We start from the raw sequence: 20982 nt of genomic DNA, 5'->3' as shown, positions 1-20982 counted from the left end.
TTATGAATATTATCAATGTTACCCGGTCAATATCAACACAAACCATTCACAATTTTCTACTATACTCGCACCACAGACTGGTCTAAGTTCTAAGCTTACCTGCCTATCTTTCGGCCTATATTTCAGCCTAGACTTTAATGCTAAAAGAATGCCTAGTTCAGTCTCATGTACGTTTCCTTGCAGAGTTTCTTCAAATGACAGAACGATGAATCAAGAGTAAGTTTTTAATTAAAAACTGAGCTTTTTACATACATGCATATATTGTAGTTGATTTTTTTACGGTCTTTTGTTGGCAATTTAAATAAATATAGTTGCAAAAAATCATCCGTTTTTGGTAGTCACTAAAACATAAAGTAAGATATTTATGAATTTAACATATTTTTTTTTTTGAAAAAAATAGTGTAAAGTTATTTCCAAAGGAATGATTTGGTGTTATTCCAAAATAAAATATTTCTTTGTTTTGTAAATCCATCACATTTCTTCAATCTTTGTTTGGACAAATCAGGTACCACAAAGATTTCATGATGGGTAGTCCGAATTCAGAAAGTCTGACTACCAAGATTGCCCAAGTAATGGTATTGAGAAGGTCAGATAGGCAGTCATTCCATGTGGCACAATTATACTCTTCTAAAAAAGGCAGGCAATATCAACTTATTTATTTACATTGCCCTCAAAAAACTAAAGTCAACTACACATATGCAAATGAAAGAATGTAAATAATATATTTGTGCGCGTCTGAGCTTGCCCTCCGCTTTGTGATATGCGAGGAACGTTTGCGCTGCCCAATGTATATATTATTGCTTGAGTTCTATTTATTATATACAGAAAAAAACACCGCCCATATATCTTGCATTTTGGACCCCAAAGACTCCTCTATGTTATCATGGCATCAAGCTGTCATCCATCTTTACACTTTATTGTAAAAAATAATTAAAACGATACCTTTAAAAATACCTGATTTTATCAATCGTACACTATTCTATGTATCGATAAAAAATATCGAGTTTTTTTACTCAACTTGGAACAAAAAAGGAAAATTTTAATACTTATTATTTATCTAAGCAAAAGCAGAATATATTTACCTTACTACATTATGTTTATTGACACAAATCTCTTTTTAAAATGACTTCAGATAATCGATGAGAAATATCGATAAATTATCATCTAAGTCAAAAGCCACGCTTGCCCCCAACGCTCCTAACATATACCCAAGCGGACCAAACCATCGTTCTGTACATATTACTGTGTATTATAGCTTGCGTACTTATGTACTGTGTACTCTACACTAACTAGGCATGACTCACTTATGTACTCAATTCTGTGTGTTATTTGTGGTGGTACAGAATTGTTATCGTCAAAATTACAAAAAAAGAAAATCGATATATTTTTATCGATAATTCATTATTATAAATCGATATTTAATTCTTTATAAGCATTCCATATATTATACAGCATATTTATTACCTTTCGGCTGTCATTTGAACATCAATGGCAGTCGTTACGAGTAGTCAGAAGCCAGTATCGAACAGCCAGGCTTACCTAGGAGTATTGGCTTGCCCGGCCAACGGGGTTGAGGAGGTCAGGTAGGCAATCGCTCCTTGTGGCACACTGGTACTCAACTGTATCCGGTTAGACTGGAAGCCGACCCCAACATAGTTGGGACAAGGCTGGCCAGTTGACGATATAATATGGAAGTTGGAGAGCATATTACAAAATTATTATTGACAGATATTTTCTATACCACCATGAATAACGTAACTAATAATAACTTCTGACTAACGTGCATGGGGTTGCTTCACAAGGACAAGCCTAGAGGAAGTGACGGTTCGGGCCCTAACCCTCCCCGAAGTGAGGACGGCTCGCCTGGTGGGAGAGGAACGCATTCCCTACAAGCGCGAGACTCCGCCCCCGCCACCCCCGCGCAGGGCCTCTCTACTTAGGTGCGAGGAGCGCAAATGACTTCGGTTTGTCTGACATTACTTATATATTTTTTTTGCACCGGGTTGCCAGGTTTTGTGTTGTCTCCAAAATTTGGGTTGGGGTGTTTTGTTTGGGTAAAAATTGTTGCATTAATATTGGTTGTTTTGATGTAAAAAAGTGAAAACACAAACTAAATAAGTAATGAATTTGTGACGTATTATCTCATCTTGCAGATAATGAAAATGGGTATTTCATTTGTTAACTGATTACTTTCTAAATGAAATCACCAATGACTCAGTAAAGGTGAAGGAAAACATCTTGGGAAAACCTGGACTTTAAAGTCTGAAATCGCCAATCTACCTTGAGCAAGTGTGGTGCTCAAGGTACGCTCAATCCTTCTCTGTATGAGAAGAGGCAGCCCAGCAGTGGGACGATAAAAAGGCTGATGATAAAGACACTCAAAATTAAATAAAACTTAACTTACCATCCTCCAGTTTTTTTAACAAAATCATACTGGTTATTTCTGGGAAAACCCATTATTTTCCCCTGGCAACCTTCTGGGATAGGTAATGGGTATATTTGTGCTAATTCAGCACTTGACACCATCACTGACGGGAGAGGCAGCCATTTTGTTCGGCGGTCAGTAAAATGGGATACTAGTGAAAGAATGAATGAATGATTTTACTGTGAATGAAGTAGAGAGGAATGAGTGATATGAATGATGAATGAATGAGTATTAGAAATGATTAATGAGCGATATGAATTGTAGATAAAAAATAAGACTTAACTTATTACACTTCAAGTAAGAGAGTGATCGAAAATATAACTATGCAAGATGGCAAGTGAATGAATGATAGACTCGGTCCTGAAATAATTTTGTGTTTTTGTAACATTTTTGTTTTTAACTAAAATGAATGTGTAACTAATATTGTTTTAATGTCACAAAAGACTTTCTCTACTAATAAATTGTTTAATAATAATTTTATTCGCCTTGAAAACTAATTCTTCTTCATAACTATGGTTCCGGCATGGCATGTCGGTGTTGGTGTCTAACTCTTGCGGGGAGCTATCTGTGGGGTCTAACTACATCACTTATTGTACAGCAATATTGCTCTAATACTTTGTTAGGTTATGACAAGTTTTAGAAAATACAGGGTTTTAATTAAATTGAAATTGGGGTGGGGTTTTTAATTGGGGATAATAATTTTGTCTTGTGTTGTTTGTGGGTGAGTAAAAAAAAATATACTGTGAGTATTTTTTTAAATGAGGCGAAAAATAATTGCCTTAAGAAGTTGTAATTCTTTGACCACACAAAAAGTGTTTGAAAAGCACTGTCTTTTATTTTTTTAAATATTTTTTTTACTTACAATTTATTATTCACCCCACAAACAACTCAAGCTATATAACCCATAATCAACCTCTAACCGACTAATGGCAACATTACAGCTACGAGACCCGTCTCTACGACACCCCCCGACCCCTGGACATCCGCACCGAGCAACAAGAGACCTCGCAATACGACTACAAAGAACACAAGTACTCCTACGAGGCCCCCAAGACCCCCTTAAGCCCTAAATTCAACGCTAGAGAACTCAAATTTGACGACAAAGAACCAATCTATTCAACACTGAAAAAACCCTTCGATGGTGTCGGTCAGACCTTTTCAGAACATCAGAAGTCTACTGAAGCTATCCCCGGTGGGACTAAACATTCTGAGTATAAGATACATAGTGAGTCTTACCAGTCGTATCCCAAAACGGAATACAGTAAGATGGAATTCCGTGAAGATGTAAAGTCACCCTTTACTTCGACCCCAAAATTCGATCGGTCTACTGAGTTAGTGAAGGCAGCTACGCCAGATTATGACAGAATCGCTTCTCCTTATAAAGAAACTTCTAGTTACGGGGGACCGAATTACATGGAAGAAACTACTACAGAAGTCAAAGAAATACCGAACGGTACTCAGAAAATTACAACTACAAAAATATACAGCTCATCTCCAGTTAATTTGACAACTACCAGTACTAAGTATGAACCAATCAGACTCGATGGTATCGATGAATTGTCCAAGTCATTTGATAATGACTCGAAATACAGCACTCTAGACTCTCGCTTTAACACTTTAGAGTCGAAAATGAGTTCGGACACCAGTCGATCTTTCATGAGACCTTCAGAATTCCAATCCTCGGATTATCAGACTACCACAAACGTGACCAAAGTCAAAAAACCCTCAGAACTGGTGAAAGAAATTGACTCGTTAGACAAGAAGTTCTCGAAACAGACCATAACGTCAGAAACTATTGAAAGAAAGTCTGTCATGACCAGTTCTCACAAGTCAGAATCTTCGTCGACCGTTACTAAGAAGTTCGGCAATTTCTAAGGTGCGTCTAACTTTTATAAGTCTGTGGAAATATGCTTCTGAAATACCGCTGGGAATTATTTTAACTGCAAGTAGTTTTTATGTGATTTTTAGGTGTTTTTTACCATGGTAAAAAAACTTGAAAAAATAGAAATAAAAAAATAATTTCCTAGCGGTAAAGTGTTCGTAATTTAAGTGTTGAAACTGAAAGGACTATGCACGTTTTTGAAAATAATTGAAAATATTTATTTATATTGATTAATATTAGAATGTTTGTGATTCGATGTTTTCTAAGTCTCGAAATTTTCGGTAGATATTTTGACCTTGATTAATACAATTACAGGGTCTCAAAATATATGCAGAATACCTTTAAAAATTAATATTATTTTTGTTCTAAAAGTTCGTCAATTCAAATCTCATTGTTGCAATATGACTATATAAATTATAAAAATATGCATTTGAAAAATTTCAAAGTCAAAATATCTATCACTGAGAAATGTATAATAAATTGTTGTATATTAAGTAAAAATCTCGAAATTGCCTAAAAAAATTAACAAAAGTTTGTCTATTTAAAAATGTTTGTTTGTTGTTTTTGATCTAACATTTTTTGAACTGCCAGAGACTAATACCTACAACACGTTTTTTTATAACTTAAAAAAAAATCAATAATTTGTCATGAGAAAAAAAAATGTTAGATTATAAATGCGAACTAAACATTGCCTAGATTTCGAGCTGTATATTAAAAATATAAGGTGCTAAAATTAATTTAAAAAACTCGTGTCTTAGCCAGCCTTACGGTATTGGAATTCAATTATTAATTGTTGTTAAAATTATACTTGGACTTAGCGGTGGCAAAGATTAATTTCCCACTGTAGGAAAAGGCTCGGAGGATGATGATGATGATGATGATGTTGGGCAAACAATATATAAAGTTATTAAAACTGGCAACTATACATGACTTAAAGGCTTCACATGTTTAAGATTATAAAATTTTGATAAATTACTCCTTTAATAGACGATAAAAATTTTTAAGCAAATATTAAAAAGAAAAACTGCAATTTTTCCAGTAACATTCCAAAAAAATTCTACCTAAAATGAAAACTTAAATATTAAACATATTTATTGTAATTTACAAAAAACCGGAAAGTCATAATTTATATATCCTTTGCTGCCACTAAGTCGCAAGTACCCACAGCTGGGCAAGTTGCCCACGCTTCACAAAGTGCTAGCCCCACGGGGTCCTTATATTATATGCCTTCGAACCGAAGAGTGCCATTAACTAATATTGTTATATTTCATTATTTTTGTGCCTTTTCATATTATATGACAACGTTTTTATGGGCTGTATGATAAAAAATATTTACAAAAAAAATATGACAGAATAAATAAATATGTCTAATAAAAAATATATATTTAAAAGGTATGCAATAAACCAGGCAACTATAAACTAAACTATAAAATTATAGAATTATAATAAACAAAAATTATATAAAACAAAATACACAGCCCACTTTATGAAACAATGTGCCATTTTCAGAATATATTTAATTTTATAAATTATTGTTAATATACATTTTTATGAAAAAATAAATATTATACTAACTGAATCATAATTCGCGGTGTCCTGTTAATTGTCATACAAAAATTGTTAATAAACAAAAAATAAACAAAAAAATATTAATTAATATGAAGTATTGAAAAGCAGCTAAAACGTAATAACCTTTCTACATTAACAGGAGACTGCGAAAAAACAGTGATCGAATGGTGCAATTATTTTAAAAATATACTAAAAACTAAACTAAATATAAATAAAACGGATTTTTAATACTAATTATACTAAGATTTAACCGAAAAAATTGACCGACACTCAGTTAAAATAACAGTTTAGTGTCGACAAATGGTTAACGCAGCTTACAAAATTAACGCATTTATAAAAAAAAAAACTATATTTATAAAACAAAATTTTATTTTTTCTTTGTTTTTATTTTTAGAGTAGTGATGGTGTCGACTGGCGAAGTTTCGTGAAAAGAAATGTATATGAAATATAAATTAAAATAAGATATTATTTAAAAATCTATGAGTAAATGTTAACATTTAATTATTTGAAGTAGTTACGCACTAATATTCAATTTAATGAAATATTTAAACGAATATTATGTAACATTTTTATATTAATATAAATCTGTGTGTCGGATTGTCGGACAAAAATTTTATGTTTCATATAACGTGCCTTATGATTCGCAGCTTGAACAACTTTTTTCTATAAACATTCAAGTGTTTAATTTGAATATATTATAAAATATATTTATAATATAATATATAACAGTGTACTCGTAGTATAGGTGCCCGCGAAAGCGATTCGTCCACTGAAGGTAACTAAACACCAATTCTCATAGTTTAGTGCATAAAAATATAACTTTATATGTAGACTTTACTATATAAACAATGTATTTTGTACCCGCCATTATGTATATTCAGTAATACGACAAATTACTCCGAAAACTCATCATCTGCCTAGCCTTTTCCCAATTATGTTGGGGTCGGCTTCCAATCACACCAGAGGCAGCTGAGTACCAATGTTTTACAAGGAACGACTACGTATCTGACTCCTCAATCTAGTTACCCGGGCAACCCAAAACGCCTATGTAAGGCTGCTTGTCAGACTTACTGGCTTCTTACTACCCGTAACGACTGCCAAAGATATTCAATAACAGCAGTCCAAAAACTGAAGTTTCGGAGTAATTTCTCGTTAATATATACAGACAAGTATAAATAAATATAAGTGTATTGACAAAACCAGCGCTATAATAAGCTGACGTTTGAATATTCTTACCAGAAATTATAATTATAAGAAAATATAAAATGCCTTATATGGTAATTACCTGAAATGGTAAAATATTACCTTGTATGGTAAATTATAGGACGTTACCACGAGCAAATAGTTCGTGTCGGGCTAAAGCGTGTCTTATTAATATTAATTGTAATACTGTACTATTTGTAATCGATATTCTTGTATAAGCCGTAGTTAAAATCGCTCAGAAAAAAAAACTCCAAAATATATTTATCTATGTGTCGAATTTGTGTCAGAAATCCGACATTTTAGAGAAAATACGGCAAAATTAAATTTTATTCCGAAACTGTTAACTTTACATGATGTCATGTTTCAGTTTTAAGAAATCTGACATTCGTTTTGAATATTTTAATATTTGAAAATATTTTTTTTAATCTGACAACACTAGTGGCCATTCTGATAGACCATATTGGCTTTTTCTGAGCGCTTTTACATACGAAATTAACTTGTAAACTCATAATATATACTATTATATTATACTAATTAATGATAGCTATATACACACTATTTACTAGTTTTTGATACATCTTGAGTACATCAATAAAAAAATCTCTTTAAAACCAAATGGAACGTAATTTTACTAATTTTTATTGTTTAAACGAATCACTTGGTATTTTATTTGTTAATATTATGTTGAATTTTATGTACGGTAGCTAGATGTAAGCTTGTATGGTGATCGTGTCAATGTAATAAACTTGTAACTAATATATATTGGCGTTTTATTTATAACCGACTTCATAAAAAGGGGATTGGATTGAGTGCTTACACCAGAACTGGAGAATGAATATGAAGGGTAATTCCTACTCATATTATAAATGCGAAAGTAACTCTGTCTCTCTGACTGTCTGTTACGCTTTCACGTCTAAACCACTGAACTAAAATTTGAAATAAAATTTGGTACAGAGATAGAGTTGACCTTGAGAAAGAACATAGGATAGTTTTTATCCCGGACTTTTGAAAAATTCTCTTGGAAACGCGATATAACCGAGCAACCGAACCCTACGTGGGCGGAAACTAGTAATTAATATAGTAACAAAACAACTCAATATTTTGTTTGAATCTGCAAAAACATAAAGTAAGTCTAGAATGTTCTAAAAATTCCTGAAATCTGACCGATAAACAACGTCTGTTTCATAATTCGCTAAAATTCATGAGTAATTGGAAAATTTGAAGTATTTAATCACAGAATAAACATCATAAATAAGGTGAACGTATTGAATCAATATTTGTTTTCAATTCGGGGCCAATGACGCAGAGAACACACTAAATACGCAGGTGGTATATGAAAACATATTAATAGAATCTGTGGTTGAAATGATGATGATGTCCTCCTAGCCGATATCGGCTACGGCGGCTGTTCTCATGTAAGGAGATCAGCCAGCTGCGCAGGACTTTTTATAGTGCACAGCATTTGCTTGGATTTTGCAGGTGCACTCACTATTCCTTCACTCTCATAGCCCGATGGAACAACGATCCGACACCACCGCAGAGAGATCAGGGCCCCGATTCTCCTAATTTTACTTAAGCAACATTCGATTGACGTTCGACTCGATTCGACTGAGATCCGATCCCGACTCGATTACGATTGAAGCGTATGTGGCATTCCGCTATTTTTTCTTTGAAATAAACATTTTTATCCTTTTCTGTCATTCAATAATGAATCATTTTGTCTGCAAATGATTTACGATTGCAAAATGATTGTACAGCAAACTACCGTATAGACCAAAATTTCCAAAATAGCAGACCAATCGTACGCCAATCAAATGTCAATCGAATACGATTGGTCTTTTATTAGTAGCAGAATGCCCGATATGGTTAAAACTGCTATTGCGATTAGATTTCTATTCGATTTTGACATTATTAACTTAGGAGAATCGGGCCCCAGGCGGGCCGGTTGAAAAAGCCGTTAAAGGTCGTTGTTTGATTGAACGACTGTTACCGACCGATATAACACAAGTAAACCTAGATCCCGCTTACGATGCAAATTCAATATTGACTTGAAGGATTGACCTACTGATGGACCGAGGCTTTTCCTTTTAGGTACAGGTAGATAAGGCAAAAACAAAGGTCCGACCCCGTTCAGCCCTGTTTGCAACCACTAAACCAAAGGTGCAATCAAGTAGTTGTAGACAATAAAATAATTAAATTAGATACAATAACTTTTATAATTCTCTTCTTGTTTCATTATGTATTGTGTTGTGTATGTTATGGGTTCAATCAAGCTATTGTTATTGACCTGGTTTCTACTGCTTAACGACGGTGGAAGCATTATTTGTAGCAAGCAAAGTGCATTGATCTTTAACAAATTAAGATCATGCTAATAACTGCCTAAAACTAGATCTACCTATTATCTCTCGAAAAATGTAATAGCGGTTTGTAACTAAATTCCTGGAACGCGCATGTGACAAGATACCATAGTCCATGTAATAGGTACAATCTGATGAAAGATGGACGGACAAGGAGGCTTAGGTGAGGGACCATAAAAGGTAAGTCGTTTTATCTTCATCAATCTGCTACTGAAAAGCTATACAAAAATCACAAGGCTTAGGTAGGCACCTAGAGGTATACCTACTACTAGGAGCGCCGACGAAATGAAAGAGGCAATCGGAAAAACATCTAAGTATGTATTTATTATTGTACAACAATAGTTATTGTCTACATACTATCGAACATACGCACAGACAAAAATGACTGAAAAATTATAAATAATTATTATTACAAACAATGCCAGCTTTAATTGGAGCAATTGTTTAAACAAAATAAATATTCCTTTTAACAAAGTTATTAATTGCGATGTGCTTTGTCAATATGTAATAACATTTTATTGTTTTCTGTTAAAGTGTTCGTTAGTCGTTGTTCGCACACATTTTGAATTGGACGTGTCCAATTTGGGAAAATGGCGAAGGTTTTGGTTATTTTCTCTGTGGCGGTTGTTTTTTCGACTGGTAAGACTTTTTTTGTTAGTTTAATTATAAGAGCACTTCTGTTACCATAGTTTCTTTAGTCTTCATGCAATTCTTCAAGAAAACCCAAAAAATCGTCAGTAGGTACTCGAAAGAGCAACAAAACTTAAGTAATAGGAATGCGAAAGTAACTATCTGAATGATGCCCTTGCACGATAAAAGTTCTGAAACCTGAGAAAGGACACAGACTACCTACTTTTTAAACCGGATGCGGAAAAGTTGCATCGATACACGAATCAGCTATTCTATAAAATCTTAACTCCAATTTAGCAAATTCAACCTATGCATAATTACGACCCTACCGCCAAAAAAACAATCTTTCCACAGTCCAAGCGGAAATAGTTCGTCCCTGCAAGTTATCAGACTACTCTTGCATCGGCAAGAACCTGGCCGCCAACTCGAACTGCCAGCTGGGCGTCAGCGGAGCCCTGCCGAGCAAGTACAACGTGGACGAGTTTCGCTTCGAGACTCCTTACTTCAACTCCTCGTATATCGACAGGAACTTGATCGTTAGGAACCACCATAAGTGCTTCGTTTCGGAGTTTTTGTAAGTATAAAGATGGGTTCGTTAAATTGGTTGGTAATATTCTTACGGTGGGTTGTACCATTCTACATATATAAAAATGAATCCCTATATCCCTTATTCACGCTATCATGCGTGAACGGCTGGACTGATTATACTGAAAAGGGGGGTATCTTAGACCCGGGAGAAGGACACATGTTTTGTCACCATCCGGGCTATAGAAGCAGTTATCTCGGGACGCGGGCGGAAGCCAGTTTAACTATAACCGAACTTTTGTATTCTAATCACTGATGTAACAGGGCAAAGCTAGTTATGGTTTGGTTATCGTTATAGGTAGTTAAATGGTGCAACTTTTCAGTCGTTCTAAGAAAAACTAATGTTTATTCAATATTGTCGGCGAAAATGAGCACAAGTAAGGCGCAAGTTTTCAACATAAACGTCAGTGTAGGGACACATGTAAGTTTGTATGGCAGAGTGCAAGGCAAGCAAAAACTTGTGTGAGCGTGAAGTATGCGAGGCACGGACAGTTACTGCGCACTGGTCCGAGTGAACGGTTCTATCTGGGGGTTTACGCGAAATATATCCGGTATCCGAACACCGTTGTTTCTCTCAACCCCCTGTGCCCCACGACCAGAAGAGGCAGTGCTCAATTAGGGATCCCACCTAATTACGATCATTAAATCAGTTTTCTTAATACAACCGGTTTGGGTAGGTATTATTAATTTTCACATTCCATTTTCAAAGTAAACAGTTGCTTTAAATAAAACGAACGTTATGCTGCCATGCATTAGGCACTAAATGACAACCGTAGTAGAAAGCATATTCTGTTAGCTGCTTTGTTTCCAAGACTAATATCTCCTTTCACAGCTTCAACACGGTGACCAACAAGGCCGTGCTGGCGATAGACTGTCCCAAGCTGGACCTGGAATCAGACCGCGTGCTCATCCAACATCACAGTCTACAGGAGGATACATATTACAACTACCACATCCGAGCTACCTACCGTAAGTATACGATGATAAAGACACACTATCATCATCTTCCGAGCCTTTTCCCAACTATGTTGGGGTCTGCTTCCAGTCAAACGGGATGCAGCTGAGTACCAGTGTTTTACAAGGAGCGACTGCCTATCTGACCACCTTAACCCAGTTAGTCGGGGAACCCAATACCCCTTTGGTAAGCCTGGTTGTCAGGATTTTTGCCTCCTGGACCCGTAACGACTTCCAAGGATGTTCAAATGACAGCCAAGACCGTGCCTTCCAAAACACAGAAGAAATCATTATGACAAGATTGTCGACCACCCACGGACTGACCGTTGCTTATGATCGGTCGATCTCTTGTGGCTGTCTCTCAAAGCTAACCTAAATAAAACGTGTAAAAAATTTAATACAAGATCCTAATTCTAATAACAAAGCTCATATTTCTCCCCACAGCTTTAATCCGCATCACGGTGAACCTACCAAGTCGCACGCACATGGACCTGTGCCGAGCGCACGTGTTCACGGACGTCACCGCACTGCCCTACATGCATATCAATCCTAAAGGTTAATTACTATGACTATAATATTGTTCTAGATATTTTAGAAGCCGTATTGAAGGGACGGTTCTCCAGTACAAGTATATCTTTCTTCTATCGGGTTCTAATTTAGCAAGTAACTACTGAGAGGCTTGCCCAATCTTACAAACTTTATGAAGTCTCCTACGACCCATTTTGAAGCTGAAAAAATATTGCTTGAACGTTCTAATCCGAGGATCTACTTTGATTGTAAAACAGGTACAATTTTACTTCACCTAAAACTCTGGAACAGACTTATGATACCAATACAACATGTCTACTGTCACTATCACCACATCTCAAACTCACTAACATCCACTCTTCTATCCAAACAGACAAACCAACGAAGAACTACCTCTCTCGAGATCTCACACTGCTCAACATATTCGAACGCGAGTGGTTCTACTACGGAGGCGACAATCTCGCCAAGATATTCATAGACGCCCTCGTCTGTGATTACGGGTGCAACAGGCAGATTCTTCCACATTACAGCAATGTGTAAACATTACAACGCGAATAAAAGGGATGGAAAGAAGGGTCTATGTGCCTATGTCCAATGGGTCCTACTATAGACTATTTTTTTTATTCCAGATAGTAAATTGACAAGTGCTAGTGTGAAACTCTAAAATGTGGGTTGATTCATTAATAAAATGATGATCATTTCTCATAGTACTTACAAGAATACTTACAGAATTTTGATAATACTTCTTAAAATACTTAAAAGTAGCTACTTATGAGTTCTTAAATAAATAAAAATATTTTTTGATTCTTCAATCAACATTGGTAGAGCACATCACGTTTGACGAAATTAATAAAACTGTCTTCCTACTTATTTAGCAGTATCTTCTCGAAACGTCAGTTAACTATCTCGAATTTAAAAACGAACTATACAATCCTTATTATCCTGCAACATGTTACAAACATCTTAGCATTATGATATTAGTCGCATATCTACAGTATACATTGTTTTTACCAAACACATTCAATGACTCAAATCTGTTTGAGAAATACTCCACAGTGTTTTTATTTTACTCCACACCACCTACTTAACTTACCTATACCTACCTACTTTATCCATTATTACGACAATGTATGCCTATTACCAAACCTATAAGAAACTTAACTATATTCATAGGTCATAGGTAATCTGCTATATGAATCATCCATGAACTTGGATGGATAACCATGGATAAAACTTTCACACATGTTTTTATAACACAATCCACATAGTGGATGTTTCGACAAGTAGCGAGTAATCTATGCTAATACGAGTATAATAACGAGTAAACATTTATTGTTGTCATCCTAAAACTACCTATCCGATTTTAAAAATTTCTTCACTATTGGAAAGCTAATCTCTTCCCAAGTAACATAAGCCAGGTTTTATCCAGAGTGCTGATTCTGAGTTTTGTCAGTTTACGCTCTCGATACGTAATTATAACTTGGCTGAAGTAAAGAGTCGTAGGCTACATGACATGATTAGAATATAGCGCGTTCATTCATTTTTCCGGATAATGACGTTTACTATTTCGCAAGTGAGCGCGTTTATAGTACGACCAAGTACCGATGACAGCTTTCATTAAATAAACAGTTCTAAAATTAATGCTACGTCATTGAGTTGTATGATAATTTACCCATCGAGAAAGTTAACTTGCAGGTACAGGCTGCTAATACCTACGGGATAAAGGCTATTTCAAAATTAAATATTTTATTGATTGAAAGAAGTAGGTAGTTTATTCATAGGGGGAGGTATTTTCACAGAGTAACTTTCCAATTTACAACCAAACCAAAGATTTTAATGTACCTATTTCAGATAAGAGAACAAGGAACTTCCTGAGTCAAGACTTGAGTTGGATGGATATCTACGAGAGAGAGAATTTCTTCTTCAGAGGTTTTCCTTTAATGAGGATCTTTGTAAACAAGCTCATTTGTAACTATAGGTGCCGACCACATATCTTGTAAACCAGAGAATTAGTAAACTTGTGTAAACCACTGATCTCTATACTGTGTTTATAACTTATTTTGGAACAATTTCGGTGTTAATATGTAAATAAGAAATGTCCTTGGAAAAATATTTGTGTATTTGGTTGTGATTTCTTTTTATACTTGCCATTTGGTTTAATTTATTTATGTCAAAAATAAACGTTTGAATTTAAAACTGCTGTTTCTTAACTTTTATAACAATTGGCTAAAGAGGTAGTTTGCTGCGCTGGTTCTCATCTTATATTAAAAATAGAACACAAAAGGTTGTCGTAAATGGACATCAGTCAGAAGTAGTACGTATAACTTCAGGTGTTCCGCAAGGCTCGATTTTGGGACCGCTACTATTCATTCTTTACATAAATGACATAGACAAGTGTTTTAAACATACAAATTTTCTGGTATACACTGATGACCTTAAAATTTATAGATCTATACAGACCTTAGAGGATTGTCAGCTGTTCCAGCAAGATCTAAACAGACTCTCTGAGTATTGTCAGAAAAATAAACTGCACTTAAGTCTCCCTAAATGTAATTGTATTAATTTCACAAAAAATAAAGTGATTGTTAACTTTAAATATTCATTGCAGAACACAATACTCAGGAAATTATCCGCTGTGCGGGATCTCGGTGTGCTGATTGATGACAAGTTATCTCTAAACCAGCATGTTGAGAAAATAGTTAAAAATGCCTTTAAAATGTATGGCTTTGTTATGAGATCGTCCACTGCATTTAAACGAACCTCTACTTATCTTTGTTTGTATAAGACGCTAGTCCGGTCACAACTGGAATACGCCGTGCCTGTCTGGAACCCGTTTTACCAAAAATATAAAGATGAAATTGAAAGAGTTCAGCGTAAATTTCTACGTGCTATGCATTACAGGTGCCACAAAGTATATTTATCCTATTCAGTGCTGCTTGATAAATATAAACTGAACACCCTTGAAAATAGACGTGGTAGCTTTGATAGCATAGATCTCATAAGTAAACTCTGTTATGCGGTCCCACGCACGGTTAATAAACGCAGTGTCCGTGCTGGTACTTTATTTGCTGTGAATTCTTGCCGAACTAATGCTGGTCTGCGCTGTCCTATCCGTCGTATGGTGGAATCTTACAACTGTAACTTTGTTGACATAGATATTTTTGTATGCTCTAAATCTAAATTCAAGTGTGATGTATTAAAAATTATAAACAAAAATAAATAAAATAATAACTGGAATGTATACTAATAGGTAAATTTATCTAATTTAACGTACTCATTTAATTTAATATCTGTGTTAATCACTCATTTTGTTACTTTAAGCTGTTGTTGTTGTTATAAATTAAAGCAACATGCTATATTAATTGTTACTTGCATGATATTTGTTTTTTCTTTTATCATATTTATTGTACTGTTAATTTTAATTCTACTTTAATTTTATTGTATTGCCTTTCTAGCGGCACCCATTATTACCATATCTTTGCTAATATGTGGATAATGTAGTTGGCTGCAATATTGTTTAATTATAAGTAATTATTTTTGTAACATTTATATTGTAGCTGTTTATTGTCCCATGATGAATAAAATAAAAAAAAATAAAAAAATAAAATAAAAGTCTAGAAAAGTTGGAAGTATGCAACAAAAAATCATGAACACAATCAAAATTATAGGTATAGACACATAATCCGGCTCGTTCCCATTTATTCCAAAAACATGGTTTTCTGTTAGCAAAGTTTTCATACATTTCTTCCACTTAATCATAATTGGGTCCAAAATTAAAACACCTTACGGCCATGGGGTCTGCTCTCGTGTAAGGAGATCAGCCAGCTGCACGCGACATATTATAGTGCACGAGCATTTGCTTGGACACAGGTGCACTCACTATTCCTTCACTCTCATAGTGCGATGGGACGGCAATCCGACACCACCGGAGACAGGACCGACATTAACGTGCTCTCCGATACTCAGGACATTGGTATGTACAATAGGACATTTTCAAAATAAAACAAATTACATAGTTTCATAAACTTTTATTTATAAAATTGTCTGACATCGGAACTACGCGGGCAGGCGAAGCTTACAACAGTTTCATAACATTCTCATATTTATATTATTTGTGAAAAACTAATTTATAATTACATCATACATACGGGACTCACTTTACTGTCAAGTCTCACTTTTTATTATTTTACTACTTTATTGAGAAGTGGCATATTGTATTATAACAATAACAAAGCGGAAATATTTGTTTGTTTTTGAACCGTAAAGGCTTCGAAACTAATCAAACTATTTGGAAAATTCTCTTTAAATAGTTATACAAGGTGTTGATTTGCATTTGTGCCATAGTTCAGGAGGAGGACATACAATACGTAAATAATCGATTGGAATTACAGTACATGGGAAATAACTAATATGCACTGCTTTTTTGTCATTGTAATGTCGTGGTATTTCCGAAGTAATCCAATTTTATGAATTAAATTTATGAGTGATCGTTGCGTATGCTTTGTGTTTGCGTTTGTGTGAGGGTGCAGCACGGTTTTCACGCCAGTAACATACGCGCCAAGTTTAAATAAGGCTAGATGACATTTACGGAATTCCAAAAAAAAAAATTAAAGAAAAAAAATTACATACCAATTTTTTAATTGATTTGGGCCGAGAATCATTAGCATAATTACCTCCTTGAATATGGCACGGATGCAAATCAACAGCTTGTATTATTACCGTGTACATAGACTATGTATATTTTGTTCTGGACGCGGGTGAAACTATGAGAAACAGCTAGATTCATATTTAACATATTATAAACTATGGGCGTAATTTTCAAAAAAGTGTTGAAAATTTTCTCGATTTCTCAAGATAACAAAAAATATGCCACTTCGCATAAAAAATACTATATTTAGTGTATATTTTACGTCATTCGCGTAGATATTATCACAGACCTATAACAAAGACTTATAGGGGAAAAACAGTTCCTATAGTTTTACCGTAACTATACTATATTTCTGAAATGTACAGATCTCAAGCTTTTTACAATTATGTCAAATGAGTAAAATAAAATAGTAAATAAATAAAAGTTTTTTTTTTTGTAAATACACATTTCACATAAAATATTTTAATTAAAATAAACCAATCAATTCATAACTTTTATTTTTAACAATAAAACACTGTTTTTTGCGTCGATGAAAATTACAGTTAACGCTTCAAAAAGAGAAATCATCTGGATTGCTTTTTGGAAATAATGATGATGATGATGTTCTCCTAGCCGATTATCGGCTACGGCGGCTGTTCTCATGTAAGGAGATTAGCCAACTGCGCAGGACATATTATAGTGCACGAGCATTTGCGCAGACACAGGTGCACTCACTATTCCTTAACTCTCATAGCCCGATGGGACGGCAATCCGACACGACCGGAAAGAGATCAGGCGCAGGACCGACATTTACGTGCTCTCCGATGCACGGGTGTATCAATCACCACCTTCCAGGCTCCGGGCTGCTATGTGAAAGTCTTCTAAAACCCACAAAGCGATTTCGGCCCGACTCGGGAATCGAACCCGAGACCTCGTGCTCAGCAGCCGCACTTGCGACAGCTAGACCAACGAGGCAGTTTTTTGGAAATAATATAAAAGTGATAATTCTATAAAATAAAAAAAAAAGTATCTTTCATGTTTTTTTTTTAATGATCATAAGAAGCAATCTTTCTGATTTCAATTTTGACAAGCAAGTTGACAAACATTTGGACGGCAAATCTTATTTATTTTACAAACAGTACTGATACAAAAATGATAGATTTATTCCTGGCTTCACTGGTTATTGATAAAGTGTCTGTTAGTTATCTGATAGTCAATGCTATCTGCTGGATAAAGGCTGCTTAAATTTTCTGCCACATATTGTTATCGGTGAAATCGAAAGTTATAGTTTATCTGACAGATAATTCCTGATAAGATATCAGAGACTTTATCAGTAACCGTTGAAACTGGCCACGAGTCCACGATAAAACACGCTAGTATCAAATGACGATTGCTTGCGTTAAAATCAATAAGAACTGTAGACAGCAAATCGCGTATTGCATGCATTCATCAAATGACGCGAGCTTAATCTACCATTTTCTGCATCGTTCTTTGTAATTTGTACCGAAAACAAAAATTTCAAGCAAAATAATGTAAATATTTAGAGTACACCATTTAACTATAACGATAACCGAACCATTTTCAGTTGTCAAATCGCCGATGTGACCAATGCGCGGCAAGTATACAGCTGGTTATGGTTTGGTTCGTCGTTATAATTAAATGGTGCAACTCATCATTATTTTTTTATACATATAAAGAGATTCTAATACATACTATTCGATTTAGGAAATACTAGATGAGCAAATTTTTATTAACTGGGGATACCAATAATCGATCCATCGTTGCTTTCCGATTAGAGATTGTTTGATATAACTTATATGAGCTTCATAATACAATCTCCAGTAGCTAAATTCCCGATGGATCTATTATTGCAATCCGTAGTAAGAGTTACGATTGCTTCCTCCAATGATAATATTAAAATTTATTTTTTTAGGAATTTATTTTGATCATTATGAGGTTTATTTTAGGAATATTTTGTATTTAAAGTCCGCGTTTAAAGTTGGTTATTATATCCAACGTTATTATTTTATAAATTTTAGAAATAATTTCAAAATGTCACTATTTTCTAGGTAAATGACTTTTTTTTGTTCTCAAGGGACTAAAAGCTTAATTTTTTTAAACTATTACTATTTTAACAATACGGCACCAGGTTTTATTTATATACATATTTTATACTCTAACTATACAATATTTCACTGATATATAATAAAAATAATTTCATATATCTATTGGTAATAATGATTATTATTAATAATAATTTTAACAACTGTTTTTTTATTAAATTTTATTTATTTACATAAGCCAATAATGGACAAACGGAACTACACTTTTTTAATATACATTTTTATATACTTTTTCAAAGTACCTATGTATAATTTGTATATTAATAAAGCGAGATATTTTCATATTCTTTCCATTATTATTATTTATAAAAAGGCAACGGTTCTATGTACTTATTTTTATTATTACTTAAAGTTGTTTTATTTCACATTATTAAGCAAAAAAATTGAAAAAAAAACTACAAGTAATTTTTATGTTAGTATGATTTAATTTTTTATTTTATTTTCCCCATAAACCTTGTTATTGCCTAAATCTACAATTTAGTCTATCTTCGTTCATAAGAAAAACCAACTTTTTAATTTATTCAATTATGTCTTTTTTCTATCTCACATTCATGACGCTAATAAATAAACGAATTTCATTTTTTTATAAATAATAAATATCATATAAATACATTTTGATTGTAAAGATCATTAAGATCATTAAAAAAAAACTGAGCAAATAATTTGGACAAAGCTACTACAAAGTAGCAAATAATGGAATGTTGCCAATTAGAGAAATAAAACTTTCAAATATTATCACGATATTAACCTAAAACTTTTAAACGAAAAAATACGTCATTCATAATTTGTTTTTTACGTAAATATTACTAATTAAATTTAATTTTCCAATAAAGTTTTATGTACTTAAAAGCGAACACAATCATTTTTTACAAAACCGAAATAAAAACGGTTTTGTAAAATACAAAAAAAAATGGAATTAATAGAAATTTTACACGCGCCCAACGAATTTAAGCGTTAAGATCAGCAATTTGACAAAATAATAATACCACGCCATTTTGAAATCGTTTATAGGCACGTTAAAAACCTTATGTTTCAAAAAGATCTAAATAAAAACTATAATATAGGGTGACTGGTAATTAGTTCGTTATATACAGGACGAATTGCATAAAATGTTTTTTTTTTTTTTTCATAACTTGTAGTTATGCACCGGGTTATAAAAAAACTGGTATTTTTCTAATCAATTAATTACGTCATTTAATTGAAATTTAACTGGAACTGTTTAAACTTAGGTATATAAAATAAATAATTTAATGTATGTAAAATAATTTGCCAGTTTTCAACAAAAATAAAGATCTTGTTCATTCGTATTATTTTGTTTTTATGGCACATGCATTAAATATTATTTGAAAATTGTTCTTAGAGATTGCTTTACCCACTTTTTATGTATTTGTTTCATAATCGTACGTTTTTAGGTCTATTTTTATTCGAGAATTTAAAGTATAAGTAAAATAAATAATAGTAGTCGCAGAAAACGATATCGTATTTTTTTCAAAATGAACACAATGCGTGCTTCACATGCTTGTTAAGATGTACAAAAGGCATTTTTTCTAGCTTCAGACCTCACTGAATCGGAATATAGACAAGAAATAAAAGGGTTATATGAAATTATCGCTGCCCTGGTATATAAAGGGCTCCAGAAGGAACATGGTGGGTAAAGTCCGGTTAAGCAGTACACGGCCTCCTAGGCTGAACTGCGAGATGCCATACCAAAAAAAAAAAAAAAAAAAACATGGTGGGTTTAGTAAGTCTGACACTCCCTCACGCTGCACCCACGGGGTGGACTTTCATAATTTCTCTCTGCCATAAATATATCATCTGCCTAGCAATTTTTCCAACAAGTTGTCGTCGGCTTCCAGTCTAACCGGATGCAGCTGAGTACCAGTGTTTTACAAGGAGCGACTGCCTATCTGACCTCCTCAACCCAGTTACCCGGGCAACCTAATACTCTTAGGTAAGACTGATTTTCAGACTTACTGGCTTCTATTTACACGTAACGGATGTCAAAGATGTTCAATGACAGCCGATGCCTTCCAAAAATATATGTATTCCCAAAAAGATTGTACTAATAACTTTTATTTAAAGCAAAAATATTTAATATG

The 20982-nt window shown here is 33.9% G+C and overlaps 2 protein-coding genes and 1 long non-coding RNA gene across 15 annotated transcripts in view; all 3 read left to right on the top strand.

Annotated features, from left to right (window-relative positions):
* Positions 1–7839, top strand: part of LOC124643348 (talin-2) — a 119074-nt gene extending 111235 nt beyond the window's left edge. For 5 of the 13 annotated variants that reach the window (XM_047182300.1, XM_047182301.1, XM_047182309.1 and 2 more), the window contains 2 exons: positions 184–216; positions 3367–4958. In XM_047182300.1, coding sequence (XP_047038256.1) covers positions 184–216; positions 3367–4300 — 967 coding nt within the window. In that variant the 3' untranslated portion in view covers positions 4301–4958. Of the gene's footprint in view, positions 1–183; positions 217–1802; positions 1965–3366; positions 4959–6270 lie in introns of those variants that run through there. The other 8 variants (XM_047182308.1, XM_047182310.1, XM_047182304.1 and 5 more) reach the window with 6 other exon arrangements.
* Positions 7840–9924: 2085 nt separating this feature from the next.
* On the top strand, positions 9925–13181 carry LOC124643283 (fibrohexamerin-like). Its single transcript, XM_047182200.1, has 5 exons — positions 9925–10075; positions 10421–10640; positions 11484–11620; positions 12050–12160; positions 12507–13181. The coding sequence occupies exons 1-5, from the start codon at positions 10027–10029 to the stop codon at positions 12671–12673; spliced, it is 684 nt and encodes a 227-aa protein (XP_047038156.1). The 5' UTR covers positions 9925–10026; the 3' UTR covers positions 12674–13181.
* A 410-nt stretch (positions 13182–13591) lies between these two features.
* LOC124643284 lies at positions 13592–14329 on the top strand. Its single transcript, XR_006985900.1, has 2 exons — positions 13592–13899; positions 13985–14329. It is a non-coding gene; the product is annotated as an uncharacterized LOC124643284 (long non-coding RNA).
* The last annotated feature ends 6653 nt before the right edge of the window (positions 14330–20982 follow it).

Source organism: Helicoverpa zea, chromosome 27 (assembly GCF_022581195.2).
Source record: "Helicoverpa zea isolate HzStark_Cry1AcR chromosome 27, ilHelZeax1.1, whole genome shotgun sequence".
NCBI lineage: Eukaryota > Metazoa > Arthropoda > Insecta > Lepidoptera > Noctuidae > Helicoverpa > Helicoverpa zea.
This window is presented reverse-complemented; position numbering and strand designations above follow the sequence as displayed.

Coding starts and splice junctions, on each gene's coding strand:
- LOC124643283 (XM_047182200.1), top strand. CDS start 10,027: ATGGCGAAGGTTTTGGTTATTTTCTCTGTGGCGGTTGTTTTTTCGACT. Junction 10,076..10,420: donor GGCGGTTGTTTTTTCGACTG/GTAAGACTTTTT, acceptor ATCTTTCCACAG/TCCAAGCGGAAATAGTTCGT. Junction 10,641..11,483: donor TGCTTCGTTTCGGAGTTTTT/GTAAGTATAAAG, acceptor CTCCTTTCACAG/CTTCAACACGGTGACCAACA.